The 19,552-nt window shown below is 53.9% G+C and overlaps 1 protein-coding gene across 2 annotated transcripts in view; it reads right to left on the reverse strand.

The window, feature by feature from the left end:
* Positions 1-255: 255 nt before the first annotated feature.
* The window catches only part of CD247 (CD247 molecule), a 72,561-nt gene continuing 53,264 nt past the window's right edge, over positions 256-19,552 (reverse strand). The window contains exons 2-8 of one of the 2 annotated variants that reach the window (XM_029935078.1): positions 7,383-7,486; positions 6,150-6,206; positions 5,575-5,655; positions 4,388-4,423; positions 3,550-3,606; positions 2,578-2,619; positions 256-1,438 (exon numbers count right to left, since the gene is read on the reverse strand). In XM_029935078.1, coding sequence (XP_029790938.1) covers positions 1,373-1,438; positions 2,578-2,619; positions 3,550-3,606; positions 4,388-4,423; positions 5,575-5,655; positions 6,150-6,206; positions 7,383-7,486 — 443 coding nt within the window. In that variant the 3' untranslated portion in view covers positions 256-1,372. The remainder of the gene's footprint in view (positions 1,439-2,577; positions 2,620-3,549; positions 3,607-4,387; positions 4,424-5,574; positions 5,656-6,149; positions 6,207-7,382; positions 7,487-19,552) is intronic. The other variant, XM_029935079.1, reaches the window with a different exon arrangement.

The following is a 19,552-nucleotide window of genomic DNA, read 5'->3' on the forward strand; positions in this document are numbered from 1 at the left end:
GCTGCTCGCTGGCCTCCCTCTGCCCAAGCTGGGCACCGTGCTGGAGCCCTGCATTCCGGGCTGCCCAGCCTGATGCGGCCCAATGGCACTGCGTGCAAGACCCCCCAGGTGTGTCTGTGGCCACCTGTGCCTCCCAAGGAAGCATCCTGCCCTCTGGAAGTCACCAGTGTTGTCCCATGGCAAGGGCACCAGACGGACTGCCCGACGACCAGATGACCGTCACCCGCTGGACTGCTGAAATAAAGCTCGGAGTAAAAGCGTTTTCACCAAAGCGTTTATTATGCAAAAGAGTAAGGCTTCAGCAAATGAGTATAAATTAAAACCCAGCAGACAGAGAGGGTTTTCCACTCACAGGTGCATGTCCTGTAATCACAAGGCAACGAGCCGACCCTCAGAGGTTGGGGGGTCTCTGCAGGACTGCATGGGGTTGAGCCTCCCGCCAAGGCCTTTCCAGTGACGGCCTCTCTCACCTGGGGCGCGACGTGAATGAGCGCCTGGACAGTGTGTGGTCTGGCCCCTTCCTCCGCCCCTGCACTTGCTTCGCACCTGTAAAGGCAGTTGCTGCATCTGCTTGGGGCTGTTCTCAACTCACTTCCCTAAAAGAGTGTGAGCTCTGGGGGGGGAAGGTGGCAAGCACAGGCTTGTTGGGTCCCCGAGTGCCTGGGCCACACTGACCTCTCCAGAGGAAATGTACACCTGATGGAATAGGGCTTGCTCCTGCTAAACCTCCACGGGCCCCCCTTCCCCCCACCCCCCGCTTCATCCACTGTGGACTTTTCCTTGCTCCCCTCCCATCGTCCCCTCTGCCCAGATCTTTCATGGGGATGCACAACGGCCCCTTCCCCCCAGTTACAAGTTGCGTTGAAATGAAGACACAGGTTGACAACAGAAGCCAGATTCACAGCAGGAGCAAAGCTACTCACATAGTGACAGTACGACAGAGCCTATTAGGATATGTGCTAACATTTGAGTTTCTCTGGGGAATTGACAAAACACGGACTGAATGTGGCTGTGAGGAGTGTGCACCCATCTCTCAGGTGAGGGCCCAGAGCCTCCAGGGCAGGGGCTGGTCCACAGTCTCCAACAAACCAGAAGACCCGAGAACCTGCGGGGTTCAGCACGCACTCCTCAAGGATGGGGCCATGGCCCTGAGGGCACGCACTCCCCTAAGAGTCCAGGGACTACGCTCTGTGCATGATGGTTTGGAACTGGATACGACCAAATGTTACAACATGAAGCATCCTATTCATAAAAAGGAATACCGTGGTGTGAAGAAATATGAGTGAACTGTGTTATAAATGCTTTGTCCTGTGTCTTTCACAATCTGGGTGTCTTCAGGTCTGGCCTGTGATTGGTGAAATGCCCGATGCTGTTAGCGGGGGGGCAGGGTCTGCATGTGGAGGGCATCATAGGTGTCCTTGGTGGCCGTGCTGAGCCCCTAGTGAAAGCAAATTAGAAAAGAAAAGTGGGTTGGGACCTCCGTGTGGACTCTAGGCTACCTGGAGGCCAACAAGTGGCTTCCAGAGGCCTAGGAACTATCCCCTCATGCCCCAGGTGGGGACCTGGGCCTAGAAGGCTCCAGAAAAAATGGGTTCTACACCCTACTGGGAATGGCCTTGGAGCAATTCCTTTCACCTTCTTCCCAGCTTCCCAAGTACTGAGCCCTACAGCGCCTGGGACCTAGAAGAGCATCCTGTTGGACCAAAGAGGAAGGGGAGCCCTCATGCTCCCCAAACGCTGAGCTGGAATCAGGGTTTGCTCCAGGGTCTACTGTCCCTGATACCTGGGCCTCCAGGAAGCTAGGACTTGTCACAGGGAGACAGGGGCCCCCTGGCCTCAGCCCTCCTCCTCCTCACTCCTCAGCCTCCCTACTACATTTATGTTCTCTGTCTGGGAGCAGGGAGACTGGAGCCAGGCCCACTGCACCATCTCTCCCTGGTCCAGAAGACCGAGCAAAGAAGCCACACGCAGGAACATTCTGGGGGCCCTTCGGACATCATCTGGACGCGGGCAAGTGGGCAGCCTGACACTCTGGAGTCAGCTGCGCAAGCTGCCAGCAGCCCACGGAAGCCAGAAGTAGCCAAATAAGAACTCTTGGGGGTTATATTTTAGAGAAGTAGGTTGGCTCACTTTAGTTTGCATAATTATTCACACTGATCTGCATAAACCAGACCCCTGGCTACAACAACACTTTCCTTTTAAAGTGGTTTCTCTTAATTTTTTGTCCTTCAGGTTCCCACCCATATTAGATCTGAGGACACTGGGCACAGCCCAGGGCAGCAGGGGACCCAGGGCAGCGCAGGAAGAGGCAGAAAACTGCTTGTGGGGTGTCCTCCGCCTCCATCGGCCCTTTGGCAAGACCACGAAGCCTCTGGGCAGCTGCTGCTCCTCTGTGGCCGTGCCTGGGGGCTCTGTGCTTCAACGGCTACATCCTAGCCCTGCCCCAGGGCCTGACCGGCCCTGAACTGGGACCTAGGAGCTGGTGCCCCCAGCAAGCAGAATGTGGGCATCTAGCCTTGCCCTTGGTTAGATAGCACCCAGGGACGGAGGGCCCCCAGCGCAGACAGGAGCTTTTACCTGGTAGAGAGCATCATGCCCCTTCCCTCTCCGCCGCTGGTTCTGTGGGAGGGAGACAAAAGGGCAGAAAGTCAGAGAGTCAGCAGCAGCCTCTGGCTCAAGATCTCTACTCTAGGGCCCCCAGAGAATTGGAGATGACTGTGTCCCAGCTGGTACCCCCTCCCCTGGGCTAGAAAGGTCCTCAGCCTGAAGAGTCAGCTGAGGCTCGTCTGCGCTGGGGTCCAGGTTTGCTCTGCGCCATGCAGGTCCTCCCAGATATCGGAGTCCTAGAATCAGGCCACACGGGGGCTGGCCACGCTGCTTGTCACCTTGGATAAATGGGCCTCCCTGCCACTCCCAGAATTCCTGGCAACTCATCCATGCTCACCGGAAATGACCACCATATAGTGCTGTGGGCTCTGGCTGCCTCTGGGCTCCCCTACTTACTAGCGAAGCAACCTTGGGTAAGTTATTTATCCTCCTGTGTGCAGGGCACACATTTCTCACTGGGTTGTTGTGGGGATTACAGGAGATCACCTACCTGGTAGAGCCCTGACCAGGCCTGCTGGGTGGACACATCACCTAGGCAGTCCCTGCTCAGGACCGTTCAGGGATCTGCTCTCACCATTTGGAAATTCTTAATCTTTTATGAACAAGGAACCCCGCATTTTCATTATGCCTTGGGTCCCAAAGTCCTGGGCACTGAACACCCCATGATAATTCCTGATGGTGACAAATGTGACTTGCTTTTACAAAGCTTAGTGTGTCGTAGAATCTAGACTTGGTTCCTGAAAAAACATCAGCCTTTCCTTAGTATCTTATGTACTGCACGGTCAAGTGCAGTCAAGTGCGGAAGAGCAGGTGATATGAGGAATGGATGTGAATGGATGGGAACAGGGGCCTACAGCAAGCATATCTGGAAGATGAGGAGGAACTCCTTGGGCGCAGCCCCACCCCTGACCCATTTCTTGGAAATCAAGAAGCAGCACTCACATCGCCTTTTACCCCAATCTCACTGTAGGCCTCCGCCATCTTGTCTTTTTGCAGTGCCTGGGAAAGAAAAGGGCGTGGGACATGGATTTTACTAATTTATGCAGAAAACAGTGGGCTTCCCTACAGGAGGATGCCTCTCGACTTCGTCCTTAGCATGGGGCTCGCCCAGGCAAAGTTCCAGTCCTTCTTCACCTAAGCATCTCTGTCTGCACCCAGCTCCAACCTCACCTTCTCCAAAGAGCTGCCAGCCCTTTGCACGGAGCTGAGAAGCTCGGGTTAGGTTCAAAGATAAAATGTGGAATTCTAGCCAAAGAACATGAACATGGACAATGCGAGGGTCCCTGGAGCCCCAGAACCATTTATCTGAGCAAGCTGTCTCTTTACACAGCCAGTGCCACGGCTGTGGATCAACCAGGTGCAGGAAGGAAGGAGAGTTAGCTCTCTCTCCCGTCGGCTTCAATGGCAGACCCGGATCGACAATCTGAAAATCACACAATCAGATACGCACCCAGATGGTGAGGCTGACCTTCCAGCAAGAGGCCACACGCGGAAAAGACTCCGGCCTCTAGAAGACGGAGCCCCTCGGAGAGGCCCACAGCCCTATTCCTGCCCAGCCTGACCTTGACGTCCCCCGGGACCATCTACAGAGAACTCCAACAAGCAGACTCGGGGGCTGAGGGAGGAAAAGCAAGTGAAGGCTGTTCTGTAAACAGCCCGCCACCACAGCCAGCAAGCAGGTGGGACCTTTGACACAGGAAGGTCAAGCGGGACAAAGGCACAGGGCAGGGAGCGGGGCCATCACCAGAAGCCCTCTTCTAGCTTGCCCTCCTGTACTCACGTTGTATACGACTTCCGGAGAATTCCTCCTTCTCTGCTGGGAAAGACAAGGGGAAGGTTAGAAGTGGAGAAACAGGAACCCAAGGCAGGAGGGTTGCAGCGTCCACCTTGCCCCCTTCCTCATACCGGGCCACCGGCCTGCCTGCCCATCCCCCCAGCTCCCTCCTGCAGCCCTGCCCCCACCTCCCCGGCCCCCTCAGCTATACCTCAGCCCCTGCTTCTTAGTGCACATTGCACACTCCCTTGCACACTGGCTTCACTTCCCCGCAGGGCCTCCACTGAGAGCCAGTGTGCGTGTTCCCTTGCAGACATAGTGCCACACGTATTAAAAACTTAAAAGTGGGATTTCTAGCTGAAAATCAAAGGTACTAAGTACCTTCATTTAGAGCAGGGCCAGCCACTGCTCAGCGAGCCCTCCTCACCCTCCGTCTCCAACCCTCCTCACCCCTCCTAGTCCAGGTAAGAAGAGGAGAGCTCAGGTTGGAAGGCAGAGGCCACGGAAACTGCAGCATCCCCTCTCCTCCCGGCCCGTCCATTCTAGCAGCAGCATGCCTGGCACAGGGCTCACACACAGGGGGGCTGGGTTGACTGGTGTGACCAGAAACAACAAGGGAGGGCCACCGGGCGCTGTCAGGCAGCACTGCCCTAAAACCTGGGCAGCGGGCCTTTGGACCGAACCCTGCATGAGGGCCCTGGGCTGGTCTTATCCAGCCTCCTGTCCCCACGGTTTGTGGACCTCACAGCCAAAAGAACAGAGCCACTAGGAGCCTGGAGCCTGACCATGATTCAAGGGGGAACTGGGACCCAGAATTCCTTGTCCAGTGGCCTTGGGCCCTTCCTGTATGGGCCTCTTCACCCGATCTGTTTCTTTGGGGGCCACATGGCCCCACTGTGTGTGCATCTCACAGTGGCCAAGAAGTTTAAGGACAGGTCGGTGGACCTTGGATACAAGGGTGTCACATTCAGGTACAGGAAGTCCCCTGAGACGCAGAATAGAGCCCCAGGGAGGGGGGAGGAAGAGAAGGGCATGGAAGCAGTAGGGTCCCCATCTGTGCTCAAGCCCTAGGGCCCTTGCGGGTTAGGATGGAGTGTGTCTGCAGCGGGCGCGGGCACCAGGGAGTCCTCTCCCTGCTGCGGCCGCTGCGCACACCCACACGTGCACACGCAGGCAGAGACAGGGACGCCTACCTGTTTTCCTCCCATCTCAGGGTCCAGGCCTCGTCTCTTATCCAAAACTTCATATTCCTGCCTTCCTCCCAGATTGAGCTCCTAAAGCCAACGGGAAAGAGTCAGAAACAGGAAAGCTACCCTCTTGAGGGCTGGGCAGGCTGGGCTGGGAGTTCCCTCTGGGCGTGGCTCCCAAAGAAAGTAGCTGGACTTCGGCTGGGGTGGAAATGGGTCCATCCGGGCACCAGTGTCTTGCTACCCGACTGTGTGTGTGTGTGTGTGTGTGTGTGTGTGTGTAAATAGATTCCACCCAAGTCCCGTTGCCCCAGGAGAGTGAAACCTCTTCCCTGCAGCCCTGAAGACCCACTGAGGCCCCTGCCCACCAGCCTCAGGCCCCTACAAGCTGCGGGAAGGTGGGAGGTGGGCGGGGCTTACTCGCCTGGCCGCCCGGAGGAGGGCTGTGAGGGCGAGGGATTGCCATCCCGTGTTCCCCAGCCCTAAGGAAGTTGGACAACCGGCCAGCCTGCAGCCGGGGGCCCTGCCGGGTCCTTTGGGGGGCGGGGAGAAGGGGGGCGGCGACTGGAGGGGAAACTTACGTTGTAGAGCTGGTTGGCGCCCTGCTGGCTCACGGGGGCAGCCGGGCTCCTGCCGAACTGGAAGAGGGGACAGGGAGGTTAGAGCTCAGGGAGCGTGCGGCCACCGCGCTGGCCTCCCACCCCTGGGCGGCGCGCTTCCCTTGCCCCCGCCACCCCCCGGGGTCCTCGGACTGCAACGCCAAGAAGAGCTGTGGCTTCGAACGGTCCCAACTCCCATCGAGACCTCATGGGCTGTTCTTATCCAGCCTCCGGTCCCCACGGTTTGTGGAGCTCACAGCCAGAAGAACAGAGCCACTAGGAGCCTGGAGCCCGACCATGCTACAAGGGGTACCTGGGACCCAGAATTCCTTGTTCAGTGGCCTTGGGCCCTTCCTATATGGACCTCTTCACCAGATCTGTCCCTTTGGGGGCCAGATGACCCCACTGTGTGTGCATCTCACGGTGGCCAAGAAGTTTAAGGAGAGGTGGGTGGCCCTGCTTCACGCTAGCTCAGTGTCCTTGAGGACATGCCCCGAGGCACACACGACTGAGCTCTTGGCTCAGTTTTCTCGGCAGGGGCAGAGATCTTACAGATTCGCCGTGGTGGAAACCACCTGAGACATCACCCAGGGCAGCGCCCTTCAAACTTTTAAAAAGAAAATTAGTAAGACTGCTTTTCAAATAAAACCTTTTGCCAAAATCTACAATCCTAAGGAGCAGAAGGTTGAGGGACCCAAGTGATGGCAAGGACCCAGCCTCCTTCCACCTTCTGCTGGCACCATGGCCACCCCCCAGCCCCAGCCCTTCCAAGAAATCAAGATTCTGCAAGGCACCCCTGCTCTGGGCTCATCCTGGCATTTACTGACAGGGAGCCTGAGGTTTCCAGAGACAGGCTGATGCCTCAGTCAGCAGTGGGACAGCAAGACCTGGGGAGAGACTGTGGGTCCCTCACCTCCTGCTCTTAGTAGCTTGAAGTCCCTCTTCTTCCAGCAGTGCTCCTGCCCTGGGACGCTCTGATGTTCCCACATCTGTATGGTTTCTCAGGAAGACACAAGCATCGGGCTCTCCCTTCCACTCTGTCAGGCTCAGACACCCGCCCATCCACCCAAGGGGCAGGATTGGCTCGTCCTGCTTTGCCGTGGACACCATGCTCCGGGCACTACCCACGCTTGAGGCTTTCCAAGACTAAGGCCCCTCTGAACATCCAGCAGGTAGGGAAGCCCACGCCTTCTCCCGGAAGCCCATGGTACCCACCTTTGCTCTCAGGAACAGGGCAGTGACAATGACGCCGTAGATGAAGAGGATTCCGTCCAGCAGGTAGCACAGTTTGGGATCCAGCAGGCCAAAGCTCTGTGCCTCTGTGCCAAGACATGAGACTGAGCAGCCAGGCCCAGGGTGACAGGACATGTCCTCACCCTCCCAGGGTGGCTCCATGACTGGTCAAGGAAATCATGACAAGGGGGGCTGAATCCATTCCCCTCACCCATTCTGACCACAGGTTCTCTCCAAGGAGAGAAAACCCAGGGAAAACCCAGCCTCCCTCAACAGTGGGACATGACACGGGGGGAGAAGGGGTGTCACAGATCTTGGGAGGACTGAAGGGAAGCAGAACTATGTGGGGAAGTGAAGCGAAGCTGTCCAATGGACACAAGCCTGCTGTATCAGGCCCACTGCAGCCCAGCTGTGTGTGAGCGCCCGTATGAGCCACTCACTCTGGAAGCTTCTGTCATAAAATGCCTGCATCTGGACGAATGGTGCCACCTGAGTTAGGTATGTGGCTCCCTAAGGCCGACCCACAGGGAGAGGACAGGACCGATGTTCAGAGGACATCATTCATCAGGACTGTGGGAACTGGGGTTAACTCCCCCTTCCTGACTCCGGTTCCTCGGGCCAGGCACTTGAGTGGTCTCCCACTCAGGGCTCAGGGCGAGGGGGTCTGGTGCTGGCCTTCCCTCCCCCGGGCCCCAAGGAGTCTCAGAAGCAGAAGACAAAACATTCGGTGAGCCCCTCCCAGCTGAACCTGGCAGTCTCGTCTGTCCCTGTCCTTGTCTGCCTCCCCTCCTCCGCACACTTACAGTCCTGGGGACACCCCTTCCTCTTCCGGACCGTTTGCCTCTGTGCCTTGGCATGCACTGTTCCCTCTACATATCCTCTCTCTCTGTCTCCCTGCAACCCTTTCATCTGGGAGAGTCTGATGCATCCTACAAACTGCAGCTCGGAAATCCATCTAGCCTGTCCTACCCCAAACTGCAGGTGAGCCACTCATCCCCACTGCCCTATTAACCTTGGTCACTTCAGTTGGCACTTGCATTTTATTTTTTTTTTCATGTTTATTTATTTTAAGAGAGAGAGAGATAGAGTACAGGTAGGGGAAGAGCAGAGAGAAGGAGACACAGAATCCAAAGCAGGTTCCAGGCTTTGAGCTGTCAGCACAGAGCCCAATGCAGGGCTTGAACCATGAGCCGGGAGCTCATGACCTGAGCCAAAGTCAGATGCTCAGCCGACTGGGCCATCCAGACGCCCATCGTGCGGGCATTTTAGTGCGATGGGGTTGGAGAAGGAGAACATAATAAATGTTTTGGCTAAATGAAAGCAATTTTATTTCAGGGCTCGCTGCACTGTGAGGAGACATGGTTCAGGCTGTACTTCCTGCCCGGTGTTTGCAGCAACTCGGCCAGTACACGTAGCGCGCCTACTACCTGTCTCCACCCCTGCCTGCTAACCTCCGCCCACAGTGGGCGGCTTCTCCCGAGGCCAGAGTGCCCTCTGGTGGCCGCCTGCAGCCCCGCGTCGGGCTGTGGGAGAGGATACCCTGTACTTGAGCGCTGTCTTATCCTTACTAGGGGCATGTTATTTGCCCTCTTTCAGCCACCTCTTCTGTTAAACAGGGTGAAAACTCTAACATTTCTTTAATGTCTACCTTGTGCCAGACACCCCCTAATGGAATAACTGTCAGATCCTCCCAACAGCCCTGTGCAGAAACACGTTCCCAGTGGCGCGCACGCACACACACACACACACACACACACACACACGCACACACACCGTGGGTGAGGTGGCCCCAGGACTGTGGCGGGCAGTGCGGCCCTCCTCCCCTGGGGCCAGCCCTGCCCACCTTTCTCCAGGAGTGATGGGCTTCTCCAACAGGTGAGCAGGTGACTCAGGGCTGCCCCACGGTTCCTCCCCTCCCCTCCCTGAATCCTCAAGCCTGTGACTTCCACCCTAATTCAAGACCCCTCTGGGCCTCAGGCAGCTGTAAACTTCCCACAGTCCCTGCTCAGAAACTACAGATGACCCAGTGACTCAGAACTAAGTCTAAACTCCGCATCAAGCTCTGCTCAGGCCAGATCCACACCCAGCTCCCCTACACCCTTCCCAACTGCCTCCCCTGCTCCGGCTCTTCCTTGGGCTCACCAGAACTTTCCTACCCACCTGCCCTTCCTCCAGCGCCCTCCTCTTCCCACCTGCCAGTGCTGACACGCCCCCTCCACTCCGCATGGAGCATGGAACGCGGCTCCTAACTCACCACCTTTGCCCCTGGCGACTCAATCGCTGATTCTGCATCCGATGGAGGTGCAAGAGCCTGCTTCCCAGAGGTCCTCCCACATGTGACTTGTTGGGTTGTGAGGTTCCCTGCACCTCAGCCATAAGCCCTGGAGACCAGTGGCTGCACTTTTGCCTCTCCCTGTGCCCTTAACATTAGAGCACAACAAGGTGGACGTTCATTAGATGGCGTGGGCTTTTCAGGGAAGATGCAGCCCCACGGCTGGCCTGCCCGCTGGCCCTGAGGCAGCACCAGAAGTCCCCTGCTGGCCACATAGGCATCTGAAGCCCTCTAGGAGGTAAGCCAGCCCCCAGCAAAGGCCACCCACGCTGGGGTGATTTTTTTCTTTTAAGACTGGAGACGAGGTGTCAGCGGCAATTTATGGGGGTGGTTGAGATTCAGAAAAAGGGCTGGGAGAAAATCGCTCAGCCGCCTGTCCCATAAAATGAGGAGAGAAAAATTACTGGACAGTAAATTTAGAACAAATGAGAAGAAATATTTCTCTGTGTTGTGCAGAGCCAGCACAGTGCAGGGAGGGGAATTGGTCGCCTCCCCCAAATATAAGTAGTAGGGACAGGTTTTCTTTCTTTCTTTCTGAAGAGGAGCATGAATGCACGGCCGATGACAAGTATGCTGTGTGTGGTTTGGCTGAGGAGAGGGTATTAACCACAACGCATTTCCCAGGGAAGGGCTCTCCTCTACCCAGTCCAGCTGTGCCTGTGCTGGGAGCAGCAGGCCTGAGGAAGGCAGTGATAGTGCCTGGAAACTTCCCCAAAGGGACCCGGAACCTAATTCAATTATGCAACTGATTAAATATTTCTTGGGCATCTGCTTAATCCCACGGTTCGACGTTGAAGTAGAAGGGACCCTGGGTTGGGTGTCAGGCAGATTCTAGTCCTCCCCTTGCTACAGAGTAGCTGTGTATTCTTGGACAAGTCACCTCATCTCTCTGGGCCTCGGTTTCTTCATCTGTAAAATGGTGGGTAATCATATCTACTTTAAGGGTGTGGTGAAAACAAAGTGAAAAATGTATTGGGAGGTATTTTTGTCAATTTCCTCCATAAGGCCAATGATGTCTAACATACGGATACAGTCTTCAGACCCTCAAGGGGCTGACGGCTACAGCTCACACAGGGTGGAGGGGCTCCCCTCGAACAGCGGGGGGGGGGTCTCCAGGATGCCAACCCAAAAGCATGAGGCAGAGATACTCGTTTCCTGTTTCCAGCTTCTTCCCTGCACCCTCATCCCCAAGGCAGAGCTCCGTTCCCTGACCCACTGGTCCACAGTCTGCATCCCATTGGGTCCTGGGGGGAGGGAGGTATTTAACACGCTCTGTGGTGGTGGCTTTCCTGGTCCACAGGAATCGTGTTATCTCGCAGTTCCTGTCCTTCGCCTCAGTAACACTACGTGTCTCATTAAATGATAGGCTTAAACAAGATATTTATTATGGGGTTCTGGACCCAGGATCTAATAATAATGCTCCTGCTACTGTTGTCACCATGCCTTTTCCCCCCATATCACCACCAACACATGTTTTTTTGAGAGAGAGAGAGAGAAAGGGTCACATAGTATCAGGAACGTTTAAACTAGGTAGGATGAGGGGGCGCCTGGGCCGCTCAGTTGGTTGAGGGGCTGACTCCTGATTTTGGCTCAGGTCCTGATCTCAGGGTCGTGAGATCCATGCCCAAATGTGGAGACTGCTTAAGATCCTCTCTCTCTTTTTCCCTCTGCCTTTTCCCAACTCCTCTCCAAAAAAAATGTTTTTAATAAATTAATTACTTAAATAAAATGGTTTAAACTGGGTAGGAGGAGAGACACTGGGGGGGGGGCTAACCCATGGGGGTTCACAGCCACACAGCTAACCAGATCTGCGGGGGAGCATGCGCATTTGGTGAGCGGGCTGCCTTCTGAGCAGTCACATGATTTCCCATTCAGAAAATGCTGCCTTCCCTCAGAGAAGTAGGGTTGAAGAAAACAAAGACAACCTTACAATATCCTCCCAGCACAGGCCTAGGTGTGAGGGTGGCCAGCGGCCAGGGAAAGGGGACAAGACTTATTTGCAAAGTGGGAGAACACTGCTTCTAGCCGAGAGCTGGGGGTGGGATCTGACCCCATGAGCCTTCATCTGTCCAGCCTGGACCCTCACAGGCTGTTCTCTGCACAAGGCACACTCAGCACATCTGGAAAATAATTCCAATTCCCATGGCCACTCCACCTTCCTAGGACTAGCAGGTGACTGCATCCCCGCATCCCCACGGCACCAGGGCTGGGCCCCTGGACGCATCGCAAACATGGAGACTGCGCTCCAGGTGGGCGGGAGCACATCCAGGTGTTGTGGGGCTGGAGGCATCTGGCAGGTGCTCCCAGATGACAGGCCAAGCAGAGACAGCAGTATTTTAAGTGGTTCTAGTTACTCTGGGGCAGAGCACAAGCTGATGACCCCTGGAGCCTGGGAAGAGCTGGCCTTGGGCGCTCAAGCACTCCCAGTACTGGATACGGGATTGGAGCACTGGGGAAAAGAGGAGGAGCCCAGCTCACCGCCTAGCCTCGTCCGCAGTCAGGAGGTCACTGCCCGCGTGCTCACCGCAGTCCCCGTCACAGACTTGAATGCAGCTCACGATGGCCAGGGCCTGGCTGAACTGGAAACCTGGACTCTGGTCCTTTCCCACCCCCCTGCCGGCACATGGTCAGCAACCAGGCAGGCACCGATGAGACGGGCCAGCAGGTTACCATCCTGCACGGGAACCCCATCTGCCAGCAAGTGAGGGAGCAAGCAGACAGAGATTCCCAGCACCCCTCCTCTTTGAAAATCTCAGAGGAGCTCAGCACATGGCTGGACTTGGCCTCCTGTCCTACAGACTAGACCATGGACTCATGAAGATGACCCGTAGTGAGTGGCCAACACCTGGGACAGTGCCCCATCATCATCCATAGTTCTTCTGTTAAGGGACGCCTTGTCGGAAACCCGCCTGATCTCGTCTGGAGGGAAAACCTTCTGTATGCTGTCCCTGGTCACAGTGGGCAGAGTGCTGGGCATCTCAGGGGACAGGCCACAGGCACCGTGTGCGCTGTGGGGTAAAGAAGCTCAGCAGATAGAGGACCTTCCTCCCCAGCACACTGGTCCCAGCGGTGAGGGGGCTTTGGATCAGGGTCCACCTGCATAAACAGCCTTGGGCAGAGTGGAGTCCACTGCTCACGCCCAGTTCCACGAAAATCACCACCATGACCCAGGTGTCGCCCCAAACTCTGGCCCCTACACACTGTCTCTCCTGCGGCCCGAGGGCTGTGCCAGCTGCCGGGGTTGGTAAGAGCCCTGGCCTCAGGCCCCTGCCCTAACCCCAGTGCTGCCCAGCCTCCAGCCCTGCACTGCAACTTCCTGCCCTGAAGCCCCACCCCCTGCCACGGTGCCACCCTGATTTTGACTTTAAGCACAATAAACTGAAGCTTTCTGGCCTGTCGTGTGGCACAGGACCTGGAACAGGTGAGATGCCCAGAGGAGACACCATGACAACCAGTGACAGACCCCAGAATATCTACCCCTATGGTTCACTGCATCTACAAGTGGTATGAGGGGGTGCCAGGGTGGCTCAGTCAGTTGAGCGTCCGGCTTCAGCTCAGGTCATGATCTCACAGTTTGTGGGTTCGCGTCCGGCATCGGGCTCTATGCTGACAGCTCAGAGCCTGTTTCAGATTCTATGTCTCCCTCTCTCTCTGCCGCTTCCCTGCTCAAGCGCTCTCTTTGTCTCAAAAATAAATAAACATTAAAAAAAAAAGGCAAGTGTTGACAAGCACTTTAAAAAATAAATAAAAAACATAAAAGTGATAGGAGTCTCACTAGTGAGAGTGAGCCTCGCCGTCTCCGTATACCTTTTTGTCTCTCTAACAGTCCTGAGTTCAGGAAGTTTCTTGGCACTGACCATTGACAGAAGACTCCGGGGCCTCAGAGGGCAGCCCAGGGATGCATTTACAGAGTCTAATTTCTTTGGGGGAGGTGTATTTGAACTGCATTGTTTGTCTCCCAGCCGGACTGTGAGCTGCGTGCAAAGAGCAGGGAAGGCAAGTCCCCACCTTTAGGCAGCCTCCTCCCTGTTCAGAGCAGAGCCACCGCCCAGCTCCCTCACATGCAACTGGTAAGGATGCCTTGCATTTCAACCCCGATTTGTACTTTTATAATTATATCCTATGCTGGATCGAGCTCAATTCTGTGAGAGTCTAGAAGGTGGGCAGGGGTCTATTTGGGGCCCGATACACCATGAGGCAATAAATGGAGACCGGAGGAGTAAAATGACTTCCTCAAGGACACCAGCAGGCTAGTGGCAGAGCTGGATGGGACTGCCAGGTCTCCTGACTCCAGGCACATTGCTTGCCTCTGTGCCTCAGGTGCACCTCACCGGTGGGCGCAGGACGGAGTTTGCTCCTAGCTCCGAAATCACAGCGCTGACTGTTGGCCAGGTTCCGATGCACCATCCCAGCAGCTTGCAGGCCTTTCTTGTGCCCCCTGTCCCACAGCCCTGGAGAGCACAGGTGATACCTTCTGGCTTCCCTTGCTTATTTCCCCTCCCCCCCCAGCACGTCAGCAGGCTACGAAAGAGCATAGCCTTAGAGCCAGAAAGACTAAGATTCAAGTTCTGAATCTGCCTCTTGCTGGCTTTGTGTTTGGGGACAGCTTCCTCAACCTCGCTGAGTTTCAGTTAAAGGGGTTTAACAAGACTGACTTCACAGGGCAGTTATGCAGATGCGCTGAGATAACAGGCTCCGGGAAGTGCCCTGCCCAGTGGTGCTCGCTCAGCCACAGCTCAGGTGCCCTTCTTTGCCACCCCAGACTCGGGCACGGAGCAGACTAGGACGCTCGCTTCTCGCTGCTGCGTGCCAAGGTTGGGGACAGAGCCTGGTCCGTTCCCCAGCACAGGATGGAGATGCCCACCTTTCGAGTATCTGAGGATACAATCCAATGACGCATATGCACGAAGTGCATTGCGCACCGGAAACTCATGAGCATATGGACTTTCTGAGCACATCTGGCTTCGCCAAGGGATAACAAAGGAACTTGCATTTGCAATCAGTGTACAGGCTAGAGAACTCTTTGCCCTTGCGTTATCTGATTTGCTTCTCAGAACAACTCTTCACGACATGGGCTGAATTACTACCGATTCTATTTTGCGGACAGGAAATTGAAGCTCAGAAAGGTCACTCAGCACGGAAGTTCCCAGGAGCATCTGCTGCTCGTTCCTTGTCTTCCCACTTTCCTGGTGCTTCTGGAGTTCCCATTCTCCAGAGAGCCTCCCACCTTTTGTAGGCATTTCTTCTCTGACACCTTCAGCCTCTGTTGAATACCCTGGGTGACAGGGATCTCACCACTCAGCCATCGCTGGTGGAGAGTGCTCATTTTCAGAGTTGTGAAAAACAACCTTGGGACTCAAGGCATAAAGAACACAAATTCTCTCTTCTGTAGCGCAGCCTTTAAAATCTCTCCCGTGTCTGTTTTGTCTCCCTCTTAATAGGAAACAGGTATCACAGCAAGAATAAAGCCTTTAAAGGTGGAGAACTTGAGTCCAGGTCCCGACTCTGGCAGCTATGTAACTACATGGTAATGGCATAGCTCCCTCACAGGGTACGTGACACTTCAATGCATTAGGCTGCTACCTGGTAAGCTCTCAGTATGTAGGCACTAATGACATCAAAGCCCACAGTTCGGGTAGGACGAGCCAGATTTCAAGCCCCCTGACCATCTTTTGCAGCCCTGACCTTGAGCCCAGGGTCCTGCCACTGCCCAGCCCCACCCCTAGGCAAAGACACAACTGGTGATGACATTGCAGGCTAAGAATTTAGAAAACAGGAAGTCATGTGTTTTCAGGAAGGCAGAGCGGCAAGAGTTCTGGGGTGCCTGTGTGGGGTGTGATGCCTGGCTCATGGACCCAGCCCTCCCCCGCCAGGGGGTTTGCTCCCTTTCATTGAATGACTTTCACTGCAGCAGGAAAGACAGACACACTGGGTGATGATGATAACCATCAGCTAAAGCATATGTACTTACAGCACCTGCGACTTTACTGCGGGGGAAACTGAGGCTCAGAGAGTTTCATAACACGCCAAAGGTCTAGATCCAGGGCTGAGCTCAGGCCTGTCTAGCTCTGTAGTCCAGATACTACCTGGTCCAGAATCTTCACCACCATTTCGCACTAACCTTGGGCGACTCACTGATCCTCAGGGCAGGGGAGAAGGGCTCTGTCCAGGCTGAGAGGCTAAGAACAGAAGGACTCCTTTTCTCTGAGGATCACACCTCGTTAGCAGATGTGTTTCTAACTCTACACGTGGCCTTCTTTCTTTGAGGGGTGGGAGGCTGGGAGGCCTACAGGATTCACAGGGACAGATGGCTGGCCACCAAATGTGAGGCCAATGCCTGTAGAGGCTGACCCACCCGGAGACAGCCTTGACCTGCAGAACGAGTCTACACAACATACTGGAGGTACATAATTTCTTGCTACTCACTTTGACTTGCCAAGGCCTCCTCGACCCTCTCCTTGAATATTGGATTTCAGATGCTAGTGTTTTCATTGTGAAGCTAAATATCTGGTCAAAGCTACACACAATTATATATTCCCACAGACAAGGATTCCACAGCAAAGGGGAAGAAAGTGAGTTGTTGGATTTCTTTCTTTTTTTTTTCTTTTAATGTTTATTTAAATAGTTTTGAGAGACAGAGAGCAGCAGAGAACAAGCAGGGGAGGGGCAGAAAGAGAGGGAGACACAGAATCCAAAGCAGGCTCCAGGCTCTGAGCTGTCAGCACAGAACCTGACGCAGGACCCGAACCCACTAACACTGAGATCATGACCTGAGCCGAAGTTGGATGCTTAACTGACTGAGCCACCCAGTTGGATTTCTTAAAGGTAACGGGATTATGAAAGAATACTTCCTTTCTTGTATTATTATTTCCATGAAATTTGTTATGATTTTGTGCAATAATTGTAAAAGTTTTCCCATGATCACCTTTCTTTTTATTTTCAAGTAAATCAACTCATTATAAAAGTGCATGAAAGTACAAAATAATCAAAATCACCCATACTGCCACATTCAAACACAGCCATCATTAATGATAGCAGACTGTCTTCCAAAGTGTTTGTTATTCATAAATTATAATTATTCTGTGTGAATTTTTTCCCTGAAAAAAAACCTATTGTTATCTGTACAGCATTATAACTTAACCTTATATTTTCATGTTATGCCACTTATTTATATCTCACGTTTCATGTTATTTCATAGGCTTACTGAATATCCTTTTTAATGGCTGTGTAATAATCCTTCCACTATTTATTTACCATTTCTCCATTGAAGATCGTTGTTTTCAACATTTCACCATTGTAAATATCTCTGTGATGAACAGCTTCATTTCTAAAGCTTCCCACAGGCTTAGAATTCAATCAATAATACTTTGAAAAATGAAAGCCAAGACAACTAGTCCAAGAGAAATATCAGCAAAACATACACGTAGGCAATTCTCAGAGGAGGACAAACAAGCTCCTTATAAACATATAAAAAGACTCACTCTCACTGCTGGTTACTCACTACTGAAAGTACAAAATGAGAGCGAGATGGATCCCATGTTTCATGGAGAGTCAAAAGACCTCAGCTGTGAGGATATGTGAAGGAAAGGTACCCCTGGTGGAGGATGAGCAGATGCAAAGGTCCTGTGGTGGATCCAGGCCTGGTGTATCTGAACAGCAAGGAGGTAGATGGGGGGGTAGGTGATGAGGGGGGCATTAGAGAGGGAGAATGCTAGAAGATAAGGCAAGAGGGTAAGAGGGCGGAGGCATTGGTTAGAACCTTCTCAGCCCGTGAATTTTTCTCTGAATAAGAGGAAGAGCAATTGTAGGGCATTTTGTTTGTTTGTTTGTTTTACAATGAATACACATTATTTTTGTAATTTCTTTTTTTTAATGTTTTTTATTATTTTTCAGAGACAGAGAGAGACAGCACGAGCAGGGGAGGGTCAAAGCGAGAGGGAGATACAGAATCTGAAGACAGGCTCCAGGCTCTGACCTAGCTGTCAGCACAGAGCCCGATGTGGGGCTCGAACCCATGAACCATAAGATCATGACCTGAGCTGAAGCCGGAAGCTTAACGGACTGAGCTACAGGTGCCCCTTTCTTCTTTTTTTTAAATGTTTTTTATTATTTTTGAGAGACAGAGAGAGACAGTGCGAGCAGGGGAGTGTCAAAACAAGAAGGAGATATGGAATCTGAAGCAGGCTCCAGTATTTTTGTAATTTCAAGAACGTGAATAACATTTAAAAGACAAAAGTAACCACTTGGAATCAACTTGGAACCTAATTAGCAAATTTTCGTATATTCATGCCTAGCAGTTTAAAAAACCAAAAATACAACAGATAGTTCTGTATGTGCTGCTATGGAAAGATCTCCAAGATAAGTAGGCAAAAAAAGCAAGCTCTAGAATGGCATGTATACTATTTATGTATGAGAAAGGCAAGAGATATTATATAGGCTGTGTATGTGTAATTATCCATACACAAATCTATGTCTGGTTAGAGGTTTTGTTTGGGATGATGAAAAAGTTCTGGAAACACACAATGGTAGGGACTGCAAACAACTTTATCTACTGCACTGTACACTTAAAAATGGCTAAAATGGTAACATGCTATTTGGTACACTTTACCACAACAAAAATGCTTATACATCTATGCCTATATGGACGTTGATATTGATAATCAATACCTATCTACACACACAAAAATGTTCTCCACACTTAATTCAGGAGGAGCTAGGAAAAGAGGAGGGGGAGGAGTTTGCTTTTTCCATGAATGAGTGAGCCCCTGAATCACGTGAAATGTGGGCTGCACAGTCCTAGGCAGGGCACAAGTGGAGGCACAGGGACTCACCCTTGAACTAGGCAAGACACCTTGGACTAGGCTGTGGCTCAGGACATTTCTAGTGATGACTTACTGGGGTCTGGCAGTATCTCCAATATATAGAAATGTTCACTCTAACGGCGTTTGGGGAATATGGTTACATTTACATATGAACACGACAGCAATTAATGCCGGCAAATGGCCTGATGATTATCGATGATATTATTACCCAGTGCTGCGCGGCGAGAGGCAAGGACCGTCCCTCTCCCAAGGCCCACGGGAGCACCAGCCCCGTCCGCCAGGAAGTGAGATGAGAAGCTCTGGCCACAGCCTGGGCCGCCGGAGCCGCAGCACCCAAGGGGCCGAGCAGGCCTCAGGGTATCTGCAGCTGAGCAGCGGGGCAGCTGAAGGCGGACCTGGGGGGGCTGGACCTGCAGCCGTGACCCATGCTCTCCAAGCTGTCCCGCAGGCCCCAGGCCATTGAAGTCACCCACCTCCTCAGGGCTCCCCCGGCACCCACAGCAGACACCAGCTGGCCGGACGCCCCGTCCGGCCGGGGACTTCCTTGTCCACCTCTGCAGGCCCTCGCACTGCGCAGGACGCGGTGGCAGGCTTGGGACAAGGCACAGGAGGAGGCCCCGAGGAGCCCTTCCCACTGCACCCAGCTTCTCAGAGGTCGGGTTGAGGAGGAAAAGCTGTTTTAATTCTAAATCAGACACAGATACCTCTGGGGCCAGAGTAAACGGCTCACTGGGATTTAAAGAGGCCACGCTCCCCGCTCCCGGCCTGTGGCGTTGGGCCGCCTCCTGAGGAGGGCAAGGAGAAGAACGACCGGCTCCAGAGGCTTCTCCAGAGACGGCCTTGCCCACACCCACTCCTCAGCCCCCTGCCCCGGGCCGACCAGGGGGCGCTCCGCGCGGGGTGGCAGAGCCCACCCAGGCGCGCTCTCACTCCGGCCACCCCCAAAGCCCAGGCGTGCCCCAGAGCCAGCTGCCGAATCCACAAGGGGCAGCCTTGGC

Source organism: Suricata suricatta, chromosome 3 (assembly GCF_006229205.1).
Source record: "Suricata suricatta isolate VVHF042 chromosome 3, meerkat_22Aug2017_6uvM2_HiC, whole genome shotgun sequence".
NCBI classification, from domain to species: Eukaryota; Metazoa; Chordata; class Mammalia; order Carnivora; family Herpestidae; genus Suricata; species Suricata suricatta.